The 23097-nt window shown below is 42.6% G+C and overlaps 2 protein-coding genes across 2 annotated transcripts in view; one reads left to right on the top strand and one right to left on the bottom strand.

Moving 5' to 3' along the window:
• Window positions 1-23097, bottom strand: part of itga11a (integrin, alpha 11a) — a gene marked incomplete at both ends in the record, with an annotated part of 122066 nt that overhangs the window by 59683 nt on the left and 39286 nt on the right. The window contains 8 exons of the mRNA XM_080730696.1: window positions 6070-6214; window positions 14286-14356; window positions 15571-15736; window positions 16975-17119; window positions 18794-18942; window positions 19731-19858; window positions 20504-20618; window positions 22345-22436. Coding sequence (XP_080586822.1) covers window positions 6070-6214; window positions 14286-14356; window positions 15571-15736; window positions 16975-17119; window positions 18794-18942; window positions 19731-19858; window positions 20504-20618; window positions 22345-22436 — 1011 coding nt within the window. The remainder of the gene's footprint in view (window positions 1-6069; window positions 6215-14285; window positions 14357-15570; window positions 15737-16974; window positions 17120-18793; window positions 18943-19730; window positions 19859-20503; window positions 20619-22344; window positions 22437-23097) is intronic.
• uqcc6 (ubiquinol-cytochrome c reductase complex assembly factor 6) lies at window positions 7629-7829 on the top strand (the record flags this gene model as incomplete). The annotated part of the gene is made up of 1 exon (XM_080729335.1): window positions 7629-7829. One exon carries the CDS (start codon window positions 7629-7631, stop codon window positions 7827-7829), a length of 201 nt encoding a protein of 66 aa, XP_080585461.1.

Consider the following 23097-nt stretch of genomic DNA (forward strand, 5'->3'; position numbering starts at 1 on the left):
CTTAAAACTCATATCACTTTCTCACTCCTCTCATCTTTTTCCACACACAGTACTTCTTCTTCCTCTTCTCCGTGACTCCGTCTGCCTCGCTGAGAGGGGAGTGAAACTTATGCCTCCACCTCATAGTCAGGTCCACTATGTATTTTTGTTGGATTTTTTTGGAGATTAGTAAAACTATACATTTCTGGAATCTTCAGACCATGGGGAATCCAAAAATCTTTGTTTGCATTTGCACAGACACCTGCAAAGCCGCCATTTTGGACGTTCAAAATGGCCGACATAAAATACATAATTTGTGCTATCTTGGCTTCTAGACAACCTAGAAACTTAATTAAACATGCCAATCCTATGTTTTCTGGGTCAAGGAATCGACTGAGTAAATGATGGGTGTAAAATGTTCCGGACCCCCACCCCCTTTCTTGGGGTTATCTATTTTGGGACCTCCCAGAACAGTACGCTAGCCAGTTAATGTCTTTTTCATAATATTAGAGTTTTGTAGGTTTTAAAACATCCTGAGTTGATTCATTAGACTTTTAAAGCAGCCAGAATAACCGTTCTGACTTTTGGTTGGGGTCTTTCCTCACCTGGGACCCCCATAGACAGACCCATGAGCCTATCACAGTAATCGCTCTGCTACTGCTCCAGAACAATGTTAAATTAGATCATAATTGAAGCATAAAAGTTGTTGTAGCTGGGCTCTGAAAACAAAAATGAGTAAGCAAAATACCAGAGGTCTTCCTCAGGGGGTCCGGGACCCTTGGGGGGTCCTCATAGTTACTACAGGGGGCCCACCAAATCTTAATGGGAAAGGATTTTCTTTTTTATGTATGTTTTATGTATCCTGGGTTTATGTATTGTAGTTCGATGATTTATTAGTATTCTCAGTATTATTTATACAATTTTTGTGTTAGACAGTTATGGTTGACAGGTGTTACTGCAGGGATTAAGGTATTGCAACTTCTCACTTTGGGTGTGCAGACTAACGTGTCCATTTATTGCACTGCACTCACACTGACAAAACACACACGCACGCACGCACGCACGCACGCACGCACGCACGCACGCACGCACGCACGCACGCACGCACGCACGCACACACACACACACACACACACACACACACACACACACACACACACACACACACACACACACACGCACATACTTGTAGATGTGATTTTTGTTAATCGTCACCCCAAAACCCTCACCGTATCCTCTTGGTCTCTTGAGCTCATGGTCAATTATGCCCAAAGAGATTCACTAAAATACTGTACATGTCCTCCCTAATTTGCAAGACATATGTGTTGACAGTCTCCACCATAGCATTTGCAGGGAGGAGTGCAACCTGCTTTGCAGCCAAATTTGATGGGCTCAAGTACTGCCTTTGGAGCAGGGAGGGCAAGACACCTGACTGGAACATTCCCTCCACTCTCTAAATGCCATCTATTTTCTTCGATTGATCGAAGCTTGGGGCAATTTGTCAGGTATGACAAAGTAGGCATCATAATACGATACCTTCATCAAGGGACATGATTTTGTGGAAGTGCACACACATATTCAAGCAAGTTCAAGTTATTTGGATGTCACAAATGTCAAGGGTTCCTTGGCCTACATGATTTTTCTGGTGCTGGCTGGGGAAGAGAATTTGGTTGGAATCTCCAAAAAGACATGGGTCAATGCCTACTTGAAGCCTGGTGATGATGACCAAGTCATTAACCACTTCAAGGACCTTAAAGGGTTCCATTCCTCCTGAGCTTATTATTGGTGAGCTTCCACCAACATTGCAGTCATTGGAGCATTTTGCATGCCATGTTTACAGTTCAAAAGGTCCAACAACCCTGCGATTACTCAGATGGGAACTATTTCTGTCAAAGAACTGAGGGTGAGATGCTACCTCCAACTCGTGCTGCACTGCTACCACATCCGTGCCAACTATGTCACAATGCAGGATAAATCATACCTGACAAATTGCCCTGAGCTTCCACCAATCGAAGAAAATAGATGGAATTCAGAGAGTGGAGGGTATTTTCCAGTCAGGTGTCTTGCCCTCCCTGCTCCAAAGGCAGTACTTGAGCTCATCAAATATGGCTGCAAGGGACGGTGCAGCTGCTCAAGTAATCTGCCTTTCACTCCATGGTGGAGACTGTGTCAACACTATTAGGTTGGACACTGAAGATGACAATGATGAAGACAATAGATCCTGCATGTCTGAAATGACTGCATTGTAGTGAACCTTTTGGGCATAATTGACCATGGGCTCTTTAAGAGGATAGGGTGAGGGTTTTTGGGTGACAATAACAAAGAGGTGTGTATGTGTGTGTGTGTGTGTTGTGTTGTCAGTGTGAGTGCAGTGCAATAAATTGACACGTTAGTCTGCACAAGTGAGAAGTTGCAATACTTTCATTATGTCAAATTCTGGGTCTGGCCCTTGCCCTTCCCCTGTTCTACCACACTTTGCTCGCACACTCCCCTCCTGTGAACCTGATTGTCAATCTGAACTCCTCCCGGCTTCACAGCTGTGAGCTGTTGCCGGATGACTACCTAGTTGTCCTTTTATGGTTCCCCTGGCATCACAGGGATCTCCATATATGGGCATAAAGGGGATTTGGTTCCCTGACATCACAGTGATGTCAGAGCGGGATGCCAGAGTGTGAGAGTCAATCAACAAAAAAGCGTTACCCGTCCAGACAGACAGATAGATACGGTCAAGATGTGACGGTTCTTATAGTAAACTGTGACCTATGGTCGCAAACTGCGTCCTATGGCCGCAATAAACCCAGGATACATAAAAATATTCAAAGTTTCAGTTTCAAATGTGAAAAAAAAAAGATCCCATCAAGATTGGCGGGCCCCCTGTAGTAACTCTGAGGACCCAGAAAGGGTCCCGGACCCCCTGTGGAAGACCCCTGGTATTTCAGCCCAGCTACAAGAACTTTTATGCTTCAATTATGATCTAATTTAACATTGTTCTGGAGCAGTAGCAGAGTGATTACTGAGACAGACCCCTAGACAGGGGTCTGTCTAGGGAGTCCCTGGTGAGGAAAGACCCCAACCAAAAGTCAGAAAGGTTATTCTGGCTGCTTTAAAAGTCTAATAAATGAACTCGGGATGTTTTAAAACCTATAAAACAACTCTAATATTATGAAAATCGGACATTAACTGGCTAGCGTACTGTTCTGGGAGGTCCCAAAATAGATAACCCCCAGAAAGGGGGTGGGGGTCCAGAACATTTTACATCCATCATTCATTCATTCGAATCCTTGACCCAGAAAACATAGGATTAGCATGTTTAATTACGTTTCTAGGTTGTCTAGAAGCCAAGATAGCACAAATTGTGTATTTTATGTCGGCCATTTTGAACGTCCAAAATGGAGGCTTTGCAGGTGTCTGTGCAAATGCAAACAAAGATTTTTGGATTCCCCATGGTCTGAAGATTCCAAAAATGTATAGTTTTACAAATCTCCAAAAAAATCCAACGAATAAACCTTTGTTAACATAGCGGACCTGACTATCATGTTCTTAACCCATTCAGAACGGGTACATATTATTGTGTATCATTATTTTATGCTTTAACTATTGAAAATATAGTTATATAGCTATATAGGTAGTCAAAATAGCAAAAAAATATTTTTTGAAAAATCGTGAAAATTTGAATTTTGACCCGATTCTATAAGTGTCTTTTGAATCCTTCTAAGATTTTTTGAAAAACCCATGTTTCTATGTCAGCAATCTGGCCAGCCATCGTCAAAGAAAAGGTCCTTTTCACTTAAATGGAACTCAGTTAGTCTGTTCTTGAGAGAATACTATGTCAGTGGTTCTCAAACCTTTTCATGTGAATTTATTTGGCCACGGACCCGCATCTCAAAATATCTAGTTCCAGGGACCACCCAGAAGCAAAATTTGATTTACAAACGTTCGCTTTGAAAACACATAATATTCAAAGATTTGCACCCATTTTCACGACTTTTTCCAAAAATAGCAGATCTACAAGCTCGCAGCGCGGCACTCGGTGCCGCGCTGCGAGCTTGTATATCTGCTATTATTCACTGGTTAAAGCATTCAATAATTCTAGGCCCTAAATGGGTTTTTAATGTGTCTAGAGGAAGGACCTCCATTGGCAGCCCATGGCCAGTAAGGCAACGCAGAGGCAGAGGGGGCAGAGCCACTGATGACAAAAGCAGAGGTTCTGTGGTGGTGGTGGTGGTGGTGGGGGTGGGACGGGGGTGGAGATGCGGTGGGAAGCAGTGGAGCTACGGAGCGCTTTATAGAGATGGGTTGCAGCATATAGGACTGTTGGTGTTAAACCACAGGGCTTCTATCGGGGGCCTGCCGCACACATCCCTCCCTCGCTCACCGAAAGGCGGTGTAAAACAGACTAACAGCTCATTTATACTTCGTCATATCGCTCTGGTGCAACTGCAGAATTGATGCTTTTTCGACCTGTAAAGTGTCGACGTTAGCCCGTCGACACTTTAGTCAGTCCTGCGGCAAAGCCTCGAGAGACCGAGAGGGACTGTAGTAGACGAAGTGTTGAAAAGGGTGGTCGAACCCGTTCTTAACGTATCACAACTGTATTCTTTGCATTTTTCATCCTTTTCGTTTTACCCATATCCAGGGGTCATCAATGTGTCCGTACACGGACAAATGTGTCCAGGCAAGACTGTCTGTGGCAATAATGTTCTTATTTTTATTACCAGTAAGAATCCCTAATCGAGAGATAAGCGACCATCAGGGGTCGCATACACAAACTTTAGAAGGCAATGGTAGCCAATCAGGAGGGAATATGGGAAATGGGACAGATCCATGTTGATGACATGACTCTAGAGATACTGTGTACCGTTATCATAAGACCCAATTACGGAATGTCAGCGTCCAGGTTTTCTTCAGAATGACACTATACATGGCACATTGGGTGTCTCAAATGTTTTATTTTCAAGGACCTCCATAACTCTGAGTGTACAAATGGAACCAAATTTGGTTCCATTCGTACACTCTCATAGTTAAGCCTTTTGCACACGGACACATTTTTTTTTTTCACACAAAAGAAAAGGACAATTTCATTTTTTTAAAGAAAACAATGATTCTCTATGACCTCGTGCACACCGGCTCCGAATTTGCCATGCGGCAGGTGGCTGCGGCTGTGCGTTTTTTTCCCGATCGAACCCAGTTCGTCTTGTCGCATGCGGTGAAAACTCATTGACTCCTTTTATGACTTATTTTTGGATCCGGATTCCGCACAGCCTTGCACACCAAATCCAATGCGTTTTAATCAAGCAGCAAACGGAAAGAAACGCAGCGGTCCTGTGTGCAAAGCCCTTTACACACCTGTTATTTAGGGCTAGATCTTGACCTGTAATTGTCATTTAGGGTCATTTATGTGTTTGTCTGTACTCATTTTGTCCATGGCAAAAATTGAATTTTGACAAAAATGGCCACCGCAAGCCAGCATGGCGATGACCCCTGCCCATATCCCCTCACATATATACATATACCGGTATATGGGCGTCACTATTCTTCACACATTTCTGCTTCTTTCGCTCAGCTCAATGAGTGCTTAGAGCAGGGGTTCCCAAACCTTTTTGTCTCAGGGCACCCTATAAATATTTTTTTAATCCGAGGCACCCCTACATTATAATTTTCACTCCCAGCACCTTAAATTTATAGAATATCGTCGTTGTCGGTTGGAAACCTTGTATGTCCAAAACCTTTCTTTTTGTAGATCATCTATAAAATGTACTAAACTAGTGAAAACAGCCGATCTACATTGTGTGCTTGTAGATCGGCTGTTTTCACTAGTTTTGTGCGACAGAGGTTTCTGCCTGATTATATTGCGAGGAAAACATTGAGATAATAGCCATTTTGGTTAGAACTGACCGAAAATAACTTTGTACTTCAAGTTTAAAATGATACTAAATATTTCTTCAAGTGTCCAAATAAATTCCAAATATTATCAAATGATCTCGTGGCACCCCTGGACTGCCGTCGCGGCACCCCAGGGTGCCCCGTCACCCACTTTGAAAACCCCTGGCTTAGAGCTTATAGCAGTGATGTCTGCGTCTTTATGCTCACCCAGGTAAGCACCGTGGTTCTTCAGCTCTTCGGGGAACTCCTGTGTGTAGGAGGACTTGGGAGGGATCACTTTACCCTGGCGGGTCTCCTTCAACACGGCTCCATTCCAGTCGTAGGCCCCCACAGCACCCACTAGAATCCCGTCCTGGAAATGAAGGTGCAGTGTTAGTCATCAACAGTTTCTGTTTGTCATTGTAGCTGGACATGAGTACGGAACCTACTCTATACTGCGTGTCCTCTCCTCCGCGAACTGACAATCTGACATTTGTGTTTTTTCGTCGCATATTTGGCCATGTGTGTCCGACGGCTGCAACAATTACATTGCTAGGCATCGTTTTGTGTTGTGTGTGTGTGACAAGGACCAGAACCCAGGACGGTCTCTATAAGACCTTGTTGGGTGGATTCAAATAGGGTCTTTATTCTCACAAAGGCTATTCAAAAGTGACATCGGCATTGGACCCTTATAGCATTGCTCATTAGGTAGACACCATTTACCAGCGCATTACAGTCCTATCCTATCCTATATCCTATTATTCTTCTTTTCAAGCATAGTCGTACGACTACGTAGCCACTAGTCAGTGACCTCCAGCTTCTTGGTGGACTTTATTTGACAAGTGACAGCTATTTTCTGTAGAGGGGAGCTGTTGTGATCACCAGGAATGAACAAGACAACAAGACTCATCTGATTAGGATTTGAATAGACAAGCAAGGAACCACGTGTTAAGTACCATGCATAGTAGTACATAAGGACCGCAGGAATACACAAGCAACGGAGGGTGAGAGAACTTTACTCTGTTTGGTCCAGTTTGACTCCCAGTACTTAACACTCCGGATGATTTATCTCTGTATACGGACCCTTACGGACAGCACCCAACTGGACGGACTCAATGTACAAGATGTAGACCTATCCGTAGCAAGAAGTAGCCTACCCACGGCCACCGTTGTCAAACATAGGCGCAGTAGTGAGGAAAATTACTTTTCCTCTGCTCTATGACAGCGGTTCTCAAACTATGTGTCCCAATGATAAATATATTGTATCAAGAAACGGTAAAAAAGGAACGTTGCAACAGGACGGCTTGACACACACGCGCGCGCGCGCAGTCACACACACACTGCCTATCCTCCTCCAACAGCTGCCAACAAGACGAGGCACACAAGAAGAGCTGAGTAATTAGCTCAGCGGCTCATCATATACTTGGGAATTATATGCGGGTGTGTTTTGTTATAATCACTCCGGGTCCTGATCCATATGTGGTTAAATCTGTACCCTCGCGGAGTTTTACATTTACCGCGAATCTGCTAAACAACTTTGCCGACAGACAGCAGAACCTGCAGTCCAGACTGTTACCACTTATAACATCACGTCGTCGGGTCAAGACATTCTGTGGTTCTACATATTTTGGCTGCTTCGTTTTTGTTAGCTATTCTGTTCTGTGCTGCGAGGCACTAAATGTGGCGCGCGGCCCAACGGAGAGCGGTCGGCACGGACATAACATAGAGGACACGTACACAAAATCAACCATACGTAACTATAAATGGCCCTTTACTCCTCTGTGAGGATGCCAGCTGGTGTGTCTTGGCCTCGCTACCTGAGGATGCTTGGGGCTAGTGTCCTGGCCATGTTTGCAGGAGCACAGGTTGTCCATATGTACTACCTACCCGATCTGAGTATCCCAGAGATCCCACCAAAGCCAGGAGAGTTGAAGACAGAGTTGCTGGGATATAAAGCTAGAGAACGAAACATGACAACTACATTGTAGCCGTTAATCCTAGTCTGAATACATTATGCAAACTAGCAGTTATTCAGTACGACCTGGAGCAGTCAGAACTCTCACATCATGTCAGGTGGGAGCTGGCAGCCAAGACTAACAACAGCAACAGATGATGATGATGGCAGATGAAAACATCCTGGTTCTTTGATTGATTTATTGAATATTTTATTAGACATGTATCTATCTTCTATCTACTGTATAAATTAGCCAAATCTATGTGCTTGTGTGTGTCTGTGTTTATGCCCCGTAGCCAATTACAGGCCATGGACCATGGGCCTCACAGAGGGGCAAAGGGTGACGTCAGAATATCGAGGCATACGGTATATAAGGGCCACAAGACGGGCCATCTATACCCGTAGGTGTAGCCAATCAGATGGGCATAAACTGGCATATATGTCCGATAAGCTTTTTTTTTTGCTATCAGCCCCACACCTGGTTTAAAGAAATAATAATCACAGGAAAACAGAACATGTGAAATAATGTCATGTGACCGATCAGAGGATCGACTGGAAAATAGAAAAATATCTGTGACTACTTGAAAAGGCAAAGAAAAAAATGCTGGCATTGCTTTGTAGTTTGGTTACAAATGCTTGGCAGTGAATGAGTTAAGACTCACAGGGTCCCTAGCTGGACCAGTTATCTTTGAGGCCCCCGACAAAACTCTTGGTAGAGTTGGGTGGGCATGCAAACACAATATTTGGATCGAAAGGTAACAAGAAATGACAGTCCTTTTATACCAGCTTAAGCCTAAATAGACCGTTTGTCAGCCTTCTGATTGGTCCCTGAGACTCCCTGACTGGCCAACCAGAAAAAATCATTCACTTTTTGCTATCGGGGGTGGAGTTGTGCAGTGAGAGAATGTTGCTTCAGGCTTTCAACAACGGTCCGCACGGTATTTTAAATGGGCAGAATTACGAAAGCCAGCCTATTATGTGAGTAGAACTATAGTCTGGCTGTCATTTTCCTACCCAAAATGCACTGCGCTTTCTCTTTCTATTTATCTCCTCTGTCTGATCCAGAGGATTAAACTAATTAAAACATATATTTTCGGGGGAAAACTACTGTTTTGCTATGTAACTACTGTACTTTTTTCTTCCCTTTTTATTAATATCACGTAGATGTTTTTCCTTTGGTACTTTAAATTGCAATAATGAGGCAATGAAAATACCCTCTCCCCCCATTCACTGCCACTATAAAAACAATCTGCCCAGGGTCATTTGTACCACCAGGGCAGAATGGGGCGGGATTTGACATACAGTCTATTGTGGACAAGCCTTGTGGAAGATGATTTCAGTGAATCATAAATTAAGAAGCCATAGTTTGTCCCCAATTATGAAAGAACAAAAGCTTTCACACAATTGCCAACAACAGAATGCAATTTACGGATAGCACTAAAATGTGCTTAGCCATTCAGAGGAATATCTCAAAAAGCCAAAGGATTGAGAACTTTTTTTTTCTTTTTCTTTCCCCCCCCCCCCCCTTGACAAACCATTATTCAACAAAAAAAAGACACCGGAAAATGTAGGGTAATGAATCAAACTGAGAGGTACTAGAAGAAGGCCTTTCCTATTACTTCCTCGGTTGACTTTTGTTCAGAGTACCTTGACTCTATGACACTGTAATGATAGGGTTCCATACTTAATTAGCTGGGTTTTCTGCAATACACGCTATGCAGACAACACATTTTCCAAAGGTTAGGATATGTTGGGGTCGTATTTTGCAATGCCGTACTGAGAAATGGAATTGACCGCTCACCAAAACTCATGCTCTGTCAGTTTCTGATGTTAGCCTTTGTGGTTATAACTGTTTTGGTGAAAACGGTCGCTATGGCAATTGAATCAAATCATCAGAAGACTAGATCTATCTCTTTTTTTTATGTAGGAACATGGCCATGATGTGCCCTGGCTTGACTGGGATGTCAAGTTTTCCTTATGATGGAAAAATCCAGATATGTGGTCAAGATACTGTATGTGTTGGCACCCATGCTTGTCAGCTAACTGCCAAAGAATTCATTTAGGCCACAGAAGAAACATGAATAAGAATAGAGTGGAATAGGTATGCATGTGTATCTGCATGATTTCTTTATGCAGGAGGATCCAATGCCAGTAACATGGAATGCACATTTTACATAACGTCAAAAGCATCCATTAACTTATCGTCGTTGTCGGGTGGAAACCTCGTATCTCCAAGTTTCAAATTTGTACGTTCTTTCGCAAAGTAATGCCCTGCTTCATCATACAAGGCCGTCACACAAAAGTAGTGAGTTTAAATCATTTTTAAAATGATACATGCAAAACGAACGGTTTTGGACATACAAGGTTTTCATTGGACAACGACGTTATGCTGCCTATGCTAGTCGTACATTTTCATACATTTTAGATATAGGTAACTTATATTTACATACTTACATAATATCAAGAATATTTGTGTATAATTATGTGAAAATGACTTAATATGAGAAGTAATGAAAAGGCGGCTAAACATTTTCCAAAACTTTTCCAGAATATTTAACCCAATTTCCAAGACTATATTATAACAATAATTCCGCTCAATAACACTCCTATACGCAATGCCTAAAGACAGGTAGTGTAAGCCAGTGGTTCTCAACCTTTTCAGGCCGTGACCTCAGAAATAATAATATTTTAACTGGGGACCCTGACGAGCACTAAGTTGAGGAATTTTGTGTAACACGGTTCTATGAAAATAGCCGATCTACCTGCTCACATGTGATTATGTAGATCGGCTATTTTCACAATTTCTGCCTCTAATATTTGACAATTTGGCCAATGTTTAATTTGTCATGATTTCAGAGGTATTAACAAAATCAATAACCAAAAAACAATGCATAGCTATTTTTTCCAGGACCTTCCAGGACCCTTGATAAATTCCAAAACTTTTCCAGTACTGGAAAAAATATTTTTCTAATTTCAAAATATTTCCAGGAATTTCATGACCGTGGGAACCCAGCCTTTCTCTAAGCGCACCGGCCTTACCCTGGTCCATCAAGAATGCACATTGGGAACGATGCAAGTTGAGAATGCATGCCCACGTTAATGCAATACCCGTTGTACCTGTTATCAGAGTTACTCGCTCTAGCCATTGCCAGAGTACTATTAACCCTCTAAGGCCCACGGTTGTAATATTACAACGTTTGTATTTTATCCAAAAAAAGGTTTAAATCATTTTATTTTAGCTCCCCCTACCACCTAAACACCACCATTGGATTCTATTGTTTAGTATTACAATGCCATTGGCCACAATATTTGCATATAAATACCCCCCACAGGGGCTGACATTCACACCCGCCACACCCGCTGAAATTCCAGAGTTTTGACGAACAACATCTCACTTTTTCATGGAAGCTATACCTCACAAAAACATAAGTAAAATGCCTGTACTATTTTTTTTGGTGATCATTAGAATGTCTAGAACATGTACATATGTTATTATTGTGAAAAATATCCCCCATATGTAAATTAGAGCATGATTTATGATTTTTGATTTATGGCTATAAAATCTTACAAAAACATTTTTTTGAAAAAAACATTACATTTTCCTCTGAATAGGACTCCTACAACACCATCTGATTTTTTTCAATTTTTTATTTCAAGTATTTCTTAATGCGGGCCTTAGAGGGTTAACATTAGGTATTACAATCGATGGGTGATTTATAAACGCAAGTTGGGAAACGACCCACCCATTTATGCAATAAGCGTTGCAATTGTTGTGTTTCTTGTGCATGCTGACAGTGCCCGTCTGCCCGAGTTATGCCCGGGACAGACATTTGGCAGACAGACAGACAAACAGACAGACAGACAGACAGAGCAGAGGTTTCGGTAATTTGAAGATAGAAAGATAGAGATACAAAGGGAAGAAAATGACTCAGAAGAAATGCCAGGATACTTGCGACGTCAGGATGTGTATGACATAAGCGGCATTCTTAAATTGGCATGGCTTGATGTTCAACAAAACCATCTGGGGCTTTCAGGGCTGTTTTTCTCCTTCAAAGACCCAACATTCCTTCCAATAAGTGATCCTACTTTCAACACTCAGGTTGGCCTTTATCGAGCATAGTTCTATCCCTGGAATCCAGACTTTTTGGACAAGAGAATTTCCAACCGCTGTTGTCACCCAGCTGCAACTTGTGCTATATATGCATTTACTTATCGTCTGAAGGGGATATATGTATGGTTCTCTTTGGCTAGTTCAGTTTTGATTGGCCCGTGGAACTGTTGCACCTGCACACATCAACTTAGGTCCAAGAAGATCCAAAAAATAGCACCTGTGCGTTGGTTTCAAACAAGACACACATGCATATCTCCTTGCATGGCCGCTCTGTCCGTTCCATACATGGAGTTCCGTGCTCATACAGACAGTCATATGCAACTCATACATACACACAAACAAAGCAAGACGTACCGTAGGAGTGGTTAGCCCCGCTCAAAAAGTTACCCACTGGATAGGTGACCAACCACACCATGTATAGTGCACTGATTTTTGAGCGGTGGTAAACCGCTCCTATAAGTGGCTGTGCGTGTGTCTGTAGCCACTTTTCCTCAGCGTTTTGCCATAGCAATGTGTTTTCCTCAGCGTTTTGACATAGCAATATGTGTGTGTGCGTAGCCATATTACATCATATTACAAAATCCTAGACCTATCTGTAGCCACTTTTCCTCAGCGTTTTGCCATAGCAATGTGTTTTCCTCAGCGTTTTGCCATAGCAATATGTGTGTGTGCATAGCCATATTACATCTTATTACATCACCAATTATCTGTAGCCACTATCTGTAGCCACTTTTCCTCAGCGTTTTGCCATAGCAATGTGTTTTCCTCAGCGTTTTGCCATAGCAATATGTGTGTGTGTGTGTGTGTGTGTGTGTGTGTGTGTGTGTGTGTGTGTGTGTGTGTAGCCATATTACATCACCAATTACATCCTAGACCATCTGTAGCCACTTTTCCTCAGCGTTCTGCCATAGCAATGTGTTTTCTTCAGCGTTTTGCCATAGCAATGTGCGTGTGTGTGTGTAGCCTGTATTACATCACCAATTACCAATTGAAGGCGACCACCGCTCACTTCACATTGGGTGTGATTTTTTATTTACTGTTCATTTAATTTAATTTAAAAAAATCAGTAAGGGTCCATATTCATGCTGTCAGAGTTCAGTTAACAGTCAGGATTGTACAGTAGGACTCCTCTCACTCCTCCAGCTGTGAGAGCCTTAAAGCCAACACACCTGCTGCTATCTGCTCTCACCATAGAGCCAAAAAAACTCTAAAAAGTTAGAAGGGAAAACAACCCGTCTTCCGCAAAAAGGCTGCCTCAACCTTCGCCTCAACCTTTCACTAATATGTCTCCCATGGGAATTAGTGGTGTCTTATTTCCCGTTCTTGTGTGGCTGGAAGTGGAAAAAGGCCTGTCTCTCCTGTCAGAGGCCTCTAAATCAGGATGACCTAAGCCTCGGGGGCCACACAGCAGGGGGCTCAGAGGAGAGGATGAATAGCGGTGAATGGAGTGTTGCAGGGAAGAGTAACGGAGCCGAATTGCACAAGGGGACAGGGACGTGCTGGCCATTGGGAAAAGCGGGACAACTCCCGAACGTCCGGTTCATTCCCGGCCGGTCCAGGCCGGCCATTAGGAAAAATAAATACAAATAAAATGTCGGCCTTCGTTCCATTTTGGGGGCTGGGCGGCCAACAAAGTAAATCGTCACTGTTGGGCAGAAACCTTGTATCTCCAAGTTTCAAATTTGTAGATTTTTCCGCAAAGCAAAGCCCTGCTTCATCACAAGGCCGTAGCACGAAAGTAGTGAAAACAGCAGATCTACAAGCACACAACGCCTCGCGGTGCGAGGCATTGTGTGCTTGTAGATCTGCTTGTAGATCGGCTGCTTGTAGATCGTCTGTTTTCACTAGTTTAAATCATTTTTAAAATGATAAATGCAAAACAAACGGTTTTGGACATACAAGGATTTCCACCCGACAACGACGAAATATAACTCATGTACAGTAATTGGCCCACTGGCTTGTCACTTGTCATGATCTGAAATGGCAAATCTTTGAGTAGCAGCAGTGCTATAGAGAGAGATCTCTCTCTATAGCGCGCAATGAGGGCCTCTCCAACTCTTTTTCCCGGGCTGAATCAGGGGCCCAGCACGTCCCTGGTTGCAGGGAAGAGTAATGGAGCCGAATTGCACAAGGGGACATACTATAGTATAGACTGAGTTCTACTTAGTTGCGTGCGGGCGCTGTGTATCGAAAACATAGCCAATCTACAAACTCCCAACGGGTGACAGCACGGGGAGCTTGTACCGTAGCATACGTTGTGAGCTCGTAGATCTGCTATTTTTTGGCACGTGACACGGCACGCGAACCAAGCATAAATCAGACGAAAACGTGCGGTTCTGAACGGTCAACATGAGGATACTACCAGACGCTTTGACTCACCTCTACGATGTGTGAGGAGAAGCCAGCCTGAGACATCTGGAGGCCAAACGCCGTCCCGTTCTTACTGGTCCCTGGGTAAACAGAAACATCAAATATGAAGCTCAGCAGAGCACCGGAAAATCTCCAACTCTCAACTCTTGGGATAATCGCTGCAAGGTTTTCAAATGACTATTTTCACGATTGAGTAATTGTTTGATACGCTTTTTGATTATCCAGTTAATCTGCGCAATTCATTTAAGCTATGAAATAATTGCAAAATTAGGTAAATAAATAAAACATGAATCACACATCTGAACCCAAACAGATATTTTAATAAAATTGCTTAATGTGGTTACTAAAAATGGTAACCTCGCGTCACCAGGCTTCCTCGGTGGAAAGCCTGGAGCTCGTTTACTAAATGGCAAAAGAGAAGAAGCGGCGTCGCTTTGTTTTGGTTCCCCCGTTTGTTTCCCCAATCCCTATTTAAAATGCTAGAGAAGTGTAGTCTGCGAGTCGCTGCGAGTTGGACTAAAAGATGGATATACCAAACAAACCTTTCAAAAAATAAGCAAAACTATGCCGCAATAAGGGTTTTATTGGGTAGGTAAGAAAATGATGTCCTTGAACATGGACAAATGTTTTGGGTTAAAACTGATTCTGGTTTGGTATTTCCTGCGGACTACACTTTGTAGTCCGTTTTGACTACAAAATGACGTAGGACGCTATCCACTCCCGACCGGATCAAAAGTTCGAAATTGGAAGTGATCCCGGGCTACTGTATTAACTTAATCCGTTTAATTACTTCATCCACAGTGGTAGGTAGGGCATTCACCAAATATTTGACTATTCGAATATCAAAGTCACTATTCGACTTTGTTCACCGAAGTCGAATATTCACTTTTTTTTTGGTTCGCCTTTAAAAATATATATATTTCTTCATGGTTTATAAAGCTTGGCTTGATAGGAAGTCATAAGAACCCTGACAAGCACTTGGAATTGTAGGTATTACATTTAATGTGACTCGGTTCCGCAGATAAATATTGTGAAAATAGCAGATCTACATGCTCACAACACCTCGCAGCGCGAGGCGTTGTGAGCATGTAGATCGGATATTTTCACAATGTTCGCCTCTTGCTTACTTAATATTTGACAGTTTGGCCAGTCCTGTTGAATATTCGACTATTCGAATACTTTGAGGTCGAATAATTCGAATACTAAAAATCACTATTCGTGAATGCCCTAGTGGTAGGTTATACAAATGAGTGTGCATTTCAGGTCATAGGTGAAAATAAAGCTCTTGTGAGACCTTCCAGACTGAAGATGCGTTCCCCGAGTGCGTCCACGATGTCCTTCAAAGCCGACTCATCCGTTACGTTAAAGAAGTGCTTGTCGTCCGGGTCGCTGGCGATGTACTTGATTTCATTGAGGAAGGCCTCAGGGTTGATCCCCCGGCGGTTGTAGTACCCAAGGACCTGTGGAGTACAATAGAATATTGCCTATTTAACTGAGGATAGTTTGTTTAAACTCTTTTCTTTCTAATAGCAATGTTAGTATACTTTTAGCAATTCCTGCTGGTTGAGCTATAAATTAGACTATTGCTCCGATGCTTAAAAAAAAACCTGTGTAATCGAGGAGTTAACAATTCTCTACCATTTGCATATCGTCATTGTCGGGTGGAAACCTTGTATGTCCAAGACCGTTCGTTTTGTATTTATCATTTTAAAAATGAACTAAACTAGTGAAAATAGCAGATCTACAAGCACACAATGCCTCACACCGCGAGGCGTTGTGTGCTTGTAGATCGGCTGTTTTCACTACTTTTGTGCGACAGCCTTGTGTGATGAAGCAGGGCTTTACTTGGTGAACAAAAGTACAAATTTGAAACTTGGAGATACGAGGTTTCTGCCCGACAGTGACGATATCCTGCGCTGCCCTCAGATCCAGAGTTCGGGCCTCTAGGTGGCCCTCACACCGTCGATCCCACCAATAGTCTGAGTCATAGTGTCGGCTTTGTCATAGTACCCATTGTACTCGTCTTTGTCCCTTTCATGCCCACATGGAGTCATTAGTATATGCCCATACCCTGCATGGCGTGCCAATATATCGACATATTGGTTGGATCGGCGGTTCTGGACAACTGGATCTCCATATATCCTATATGGGCATATCAGGTTTGTTTATGGTTGTGTGTGAGTCATAGTAACATGACAATATATGGGTGTTTTGGGTATGTTTATGGCCATATGTCTGAGTCAGAGGTTATGTTTATGTCCTCCCAGTAGTCAATAATTTAATATAGGATTAGTAATTCGCTCCTGCTCCTGCTGTTTCAGCTCAACTCTGATGCTACTTCATTCATGCTTCATTCAGTAATTGTGCTTTAACCCTGTGTGGTAAATACATGGGAAACTGAGAGCCATAATCCAGGAGAAACTGTAGGTTTAATATCGCCAGTGTCGGGCAGAAACCTTGTATCTCCAAGTTTCAAATGTGTACATTTCTTCGCAAAGTAAAGCACTGCTTCATCATCATCATACAAGGCCAAAGTAGTGAAAACAGCCGATCTACAAGCACACAACGCCTCGCACCGCGAGGCGTTGTGTGCTTGTAGATCGTCTGTTTTCACTAGTTTAAACCCTTTTAAAAATGATAAATACAAAACAAACAGTTTTGGACATACAAGGTTTCCACCCGACAACGATATACTCACAGCAATGGCGTAGCGGGTGATGCCTTCCTTCTCGCTGTCCTCGATTGCCTGCTGCAGGTCTGGGCTGTCGTGTGACTCTCCGTCCGTTATCACAATCATCACCTTCTTGGCGCCTCGCCGACCTCCTTGCTTGAACCCCTCTGAGCTGTGGCAACATGTGTAGTTGTTTGTTTATCATCCGTGCAGATGACGAAACGTAATTGGTTGCAGAAGGCAGATGGCAGATGCTGTGAAGTCCATTAAGGAGGAGAACCGTTTCCGCAGATGTGTTGCACGTAGAATGCTGTACCGTGCAATGTTAATGCAGGTGTTTTGTATAGAATGCTGTACCGTGCAATGTTAATGCAGGTGTTTTGTATAGAATGCTGTACCGTGCAATGTTAATGCAGGTGTTTTGTATAGAACGCTGTACCGTGCAATGTTAATGCAGGTGTTTTGTATAGAATGCTGTACCGTGCAATGTTAATGCAGGTGTTTTGTATAGAATGCTGTACCGTGCAATGTTAATGCAGGTGTTTTGTATAGAATGCTGTACCGTGCAATGTTAATGCAGGTGTTTTGTATAGAATGCTGTACCGTGCAATGTTAATGCAGGTGTTTTGTATAGAATGCTTGTACCGTGCAATGTTAATGCATGGTGTTTTGTATAGAATGCTGTACCGTGCAATGTTAATGCAGGTGTTTTGTGTAGAATGCTGTAACGTGCAATGTTAATGCAGGTGTTTTGTATAGAATGCTGTACCGTGCAATGTTAATGCAGGTGTTTTGTATAGAATGCTTGTACCGTGCAATGTTAATGCATGGTGTTTTGTATAGAATGCTGTACCGTGCAATGTTAATGCAGGTGTTTTGTGTAGAATGCTGTACCGTGCAATGTTAATGCAGGTGTTTTGTATAGAATGCTGTACCGTGCAATGTTAATGCAGGTGTTTTGTATAGAATGCTGTACCGTGCAATGTTAATGCAGGTGTTTTGTATAGAATGCTTGTACCGTGCAATGTTAATGCATGGTGTTTTGTATAGAATGCTGTACCGTGCAATGTTAATGCAGGTGTTTTGTGTAGAATGCTGTACCGTGCAATGTTAATGCATGGTGTTTTGTATAGAATGCTGTACCGTGCAATGTTAATGCAGGTGTTTTGTGTAGAATGCTTGTACCGTGCAATGTTAATGCAGGTGTTTTGTGTAGAATGCTTGTACCGTGCAATGTTAATGCAGGTGTTTTGCGTAGAATGCTGTACCGTCCAATGCTAATGCAAATGTGTTGCAGAGAACAGTGGTTCTCAACCTGTGGGTCGGGACCCCCAGGGGGGTCCCCAAATTATTTTGGGGGGTCCCCAGATGATTAGCTTAATGTGCAACATTAAACAACAACAGTAAACAAGCCAACATAAAGTTTAAGTGTATAGAGGGTATCTGCACATTTTTAAAGTGACAATTTAAGGACTTTTTAATACCTCTAAATTGACAAATTAAACATTGGCCAAATTGTCAATTATTAGAGGCAGGAATCGTGAAAATAGCCGATCAACATGCTCACAACGCAGGCGTTGTGAGCATGTAGATCTGCTATTTTCACAATAGAACCGTGTTATACAAAATGTAATGCCTCAACTCTTGTCCCCAGATAAAAAAATAATTATTTGGGGGGTCGCGGCCTGAAAAGGTTGAGAACCACTGGCATAGAATGCTGTACAACGCAATGTTAATGCAAATGTGTTGCATAGAATGCTGTACCGTGCAACGTGAATGCAAATGTGTTGCATAGAATGCTGTACCGTGCAACGTGAATGCAAATGTGTTGCATAGAATGCTGTACCGTGCAATGTTAATGCCAAGAGCCGTGTTGGTCTCCTCTCCTCCTCGCTGGTCGATGCTGCGTGCTCTCTTCACCACTTCCTCCACTGATTTATAATCACTGAGTTGGAACTCATGGACCACCTTCTCGCCATACTGGACGACCCCAACCTGAAGAATGAAACATCAAGACACTAATAATGATGGCACTACAATATCACACGCACTCTGTTAAAGGATAACTTTAGTTTTTTACAACAAGGGTTTATATTTTAGATTGTAATTAAAGAATAAGAAAAGTGTTAAAATTATTTCATTTACTTCTTTCTATTGTTTTACAACGCAACCTTTCATGGTTCGATGAGACTTATGGGTGCTAGAAGTGTTACTGTAAATAGCAATAAAGAAACTGCTGGCTTATTGTGTCTAAAAAGACATATTTTAGCCACTTGTATGCATGCCCCCAATGCGTACACATGCCATTTTGCACGGTAAACACGATAAAACAATAGAATGAAGCAAATGAAAACATTTTAACACTCACTTTTTTCAAGACATATTTCAAAAGATATTTTTTAATAGCCTACATATTCTTTAAATAATGTCATACATTTTAAAACAAACAGACAGATCTAAGAATTTCCATAAATAAAAATAATAATAATTGAGAAGTAGTGAAAACGACCGATCTACAAGCTTGCAACGAGGCTTGAAGCAACGTGTTGTGTGCTTTTAGATCTGCTTTTTACTAGTTTGGGTCCCGGGGCAAACATCTAATCTCTCTTTTGGGAACCACTGTTAACCATAAAGTTATATTAAAGTACACTTTCGAGCTCCATAGTAAGTATTAACTTACACCGCATGTGAATAAATAATGTATTGAATCATTTCCGTTTAGTATTCAGCAGTACATCTATTCCTTCTGAATGCAATCGAGACCTCCATCTTTACACACTAACCTGTATCTGACCTGGTCCAATGTAGAACTTCTGCAGAATGTTGATGAGAAAAGCCTGGACTTCATACCAAGGATAGATAGAGTTGGAACCGTCCAGAACAATCACTATGTCCATGTAGGTCTCACACCCTGGGGGGACATTTACAAGACACAACCGGTGTTGATCATCACATTCTTTACAAATAAAGCTTAACAATAATTGTTTTACTCTTTCCAAGTAAAATGAGTACTGAGGATTTGACTGTGTACGTCAGGGTTCCCCAATAGGCGGCCCCTGCTACTGTCTGACCCCCACCAACCCCAGTAATAATGGTGGTATAAGAGCAGCAACAACACTAGTATATCGTCGTGGTCGGGTGGAAACCTTGTATCTCCAAATTTGTACGTTCTTTCGCAAAGTAAAGCCCTGCTTCATCATACAAGGCTGTCGCACAAAAGTAGTGAAAACAGCAGATCTACAAGCACAAGATCAGCTGTTTTCACCAATTTAAATCATTTTTTAAATGATAAATGCAAAACAAACGGTTTTGGACATACAAGATTTTCACCCGACAACGACGATATCTGAACTGTCGCTGGAGTAGCAGGAACGCCACCGTCGCCCCCTTCAATGTTGTGGCCCTCAGCTTGGTACCCTAGACATAATTCGGCCCTCGGGGAAAACTAATTGGGGAACCCTGGTGTACGTACTTGTGAAAAGAGACATTCAGAAATGAGGAAGAAAACTCCAAATTATAATTCCATGAGTCAAGCAGGACATAAACGTAACCTTACTCTGGAAGGCTGGAGCAATGGTTCTGGAGAACTTAAAGCTGGCATTGACTCTGGAACAGATCCCAGTGCTGTAATATGAGCTGCCACACTCATACGACCACAGTGGCCCGCAGGCCTGCAACATAAAGACAAAAAGCATTTACACCAGAAACACCATTCACCAGATTTACATGGTGGCCATTCAACTCCCATGTCAAAACGTCTGCCATGTGAATACGGTCAGTGGCCAACAGTACTCATAGCATGTACAGCACCATTAGTGGGTCAGGAGCCATTTGTGGGTCACGGACCAATGTTTATGAGTCACGACTCGTGTAAATATCCCATTTTATTGTCCTACATTTTAAAATATATATATACCGTATATCAAAAGAGTTTTTTATATTTAAAAAATAATAAATGTATACACTTTAAAACAAACAAACAAAAGGTTTGGGAAGGTTTGGGAAACACTGCTTGTACAGAGTCGGTACCGCGGTGAAGAGCTATCCACCGTGGTGTAGTCTTTTTGAGTCATAAAACTACAACGTTACGTCATTACTCACGGTGAAGAGCTTTCCACCGCAAGTCCCGACACATCTCTCTGTTTTTACTTTCAGACAGATAGGCTCTTCACCCCGTTCACTGATTGGTCGATCTAGACCAGTCAGTCACGGTGAGGACTTCACCGTGACTGACTATGATAGCCTCCACTTATTTTCTCACTTTAGGTGGATAGCTTCACACCTACAATTTGCAGTGAATAGCTCTTCACCCTGGACTCTGATAGAGGCTTTACTGTATATCTGTGAATTCCCTAAAGGCATAAGTTCATGATCAAAAAGAACTTCCAATGGATGTTAGTATACAGTATGAGGAATGGTGGAATAAGTCATATGAACAGATGTTGGCAAGAGTAAATAATAATGAAGGGGACAAACGGGAATGGGCATTTTATGCTTATAGCATAAGCAGGACACAGTGATCATGATAGGGTATGGGCAGGGACGTGCTGGGCGCCTGATTCAGCCCGGGAAAAAGAGTTGGAGAGGCCCTCATTGCGTGCTATAGAGAGAGATCTCTTTCTATAGCGCTGCTGATACTCAAAGATTTGCCATTTCAGATCATGACAAGTGACAAGCCAGTGGGCCAATTACTGTACATGAGTTATATTTCGTCGTTGTCGGGTGGAAACCTTGTATGTCCAAAACCGTTTGTTTTGTATTTATCATTTTAAAAATGATTTAAACTAGTGAAAACAGCCAATCTACAAGCACACAATGCCTCGCACCGCGGTCCGCGAGGCGTTGTGTGCTTGTAGATCTGCTGTTTTCACTACTTTTGTCGGCCTTATATGATGAAGCAGGGCTTTGCTTTGCGAAAAAATGTATACATTTGAAACTTGGAGATACGAGGTTTCTGCCCGACAGTGACGATGGGGGCCGCCCAGCCCCCAAAATGGAACGAAGGCCGACATTTTTTATTTATTTTTCCTAATGACCGGCCTGGACCGGCCGGGAATGAACCGGCCGTTCGGGAGTTGTCCCGCTTTTCCCAATGGCCAGCACGTCCCTGGGTATGGGTGTGACTAGATGTTCTGTGACATTACCTTTGCTTGTTTATTGTTTATGTAAGTACCATGTGCCAGACGATGTGTGTTTGTGATGTCTTTGTGCTCAAGACTGAAAGAAATAAAAACTTTAATTACAAAAAGGAATGGTGGCATGAAACGACCATCCTGTGGTGTTTGGGTTTTATACAGCATGACTATTCCATTAAACATGTCCTCTGACATTCACAAACTTATAGGGATTTAAGTGGATCTTTATATTATGTTATGAACCTATGTCCACAGGTCTCACCACGAAGCTGTTGTCTTTGGGGTTGGATGTGAGAGTCATTCCCAGCCTCATCTTGTCCTTTCGCTCAGAGACATTCGTCAGAGATATCCTTCCTTGAGGAAAACATAATCTTAGTGAAAAGGTGATGGCATTGTGCAATATGTCATTTCTGTGCAAAACTGGCAGAATTCTTTTACATATTATATCAGGGTTCCCCAATAGGCGGCCCGCGGGCCATTTGTGGCCTGCGGGGGGCTACCGTCTGGCCCCCACCAACCCCAGTAATAATGGTGGTATAAGAGCAGCAACAACACTAGTATATCGTCGTTGTCAGGTGGAAATCTCGTATCTCCAAATGTGTACGTTCTTTCGCAAATCATACGGTGCCGTGCTGCGAGCTTGTAGATCTGCTATACAAGGCCGTCGCACTGCTATACAACGCCTCGCGGTGCGAGGCGTTGTGTGCTTGTAGATCGGCTGTTTTCACTAGTTTAAATATTTTTTTAAATAATAAATGCAAAACGAACGGTTTGGACATACAAGATTTTCACCCGACAACGACGATATCTGAACTGTCGCTGGAGTAGCGGGAACGCCACCGTCGCCCCCTGCAATGTTGTGGCCCTCAGCTTGGTACCCTAGACATAATTCGGCCCTTGGGGAAAACTAATCGGGGTACCCTGGTGTACAGTATGTAGATGTTTGGACACACTCAGCATCCTGTCAGCATGCATTCCAATGGAGTAGTAGTTTGGGGTTTGGGGTATTAGAAAT

This window comes from Nannobrachium achirus (genome assembly GCF_963921795.1).
Source record: "Nannobrachium achirus genome assembly, chromosome: 7".
Taxonomy (NCBI): Eukaryota; Metazoa; Chordata; class Actinopteri; order Myctophiformes; family Myctophidae; genus Nannobrachium; species Nannobrachium achirus.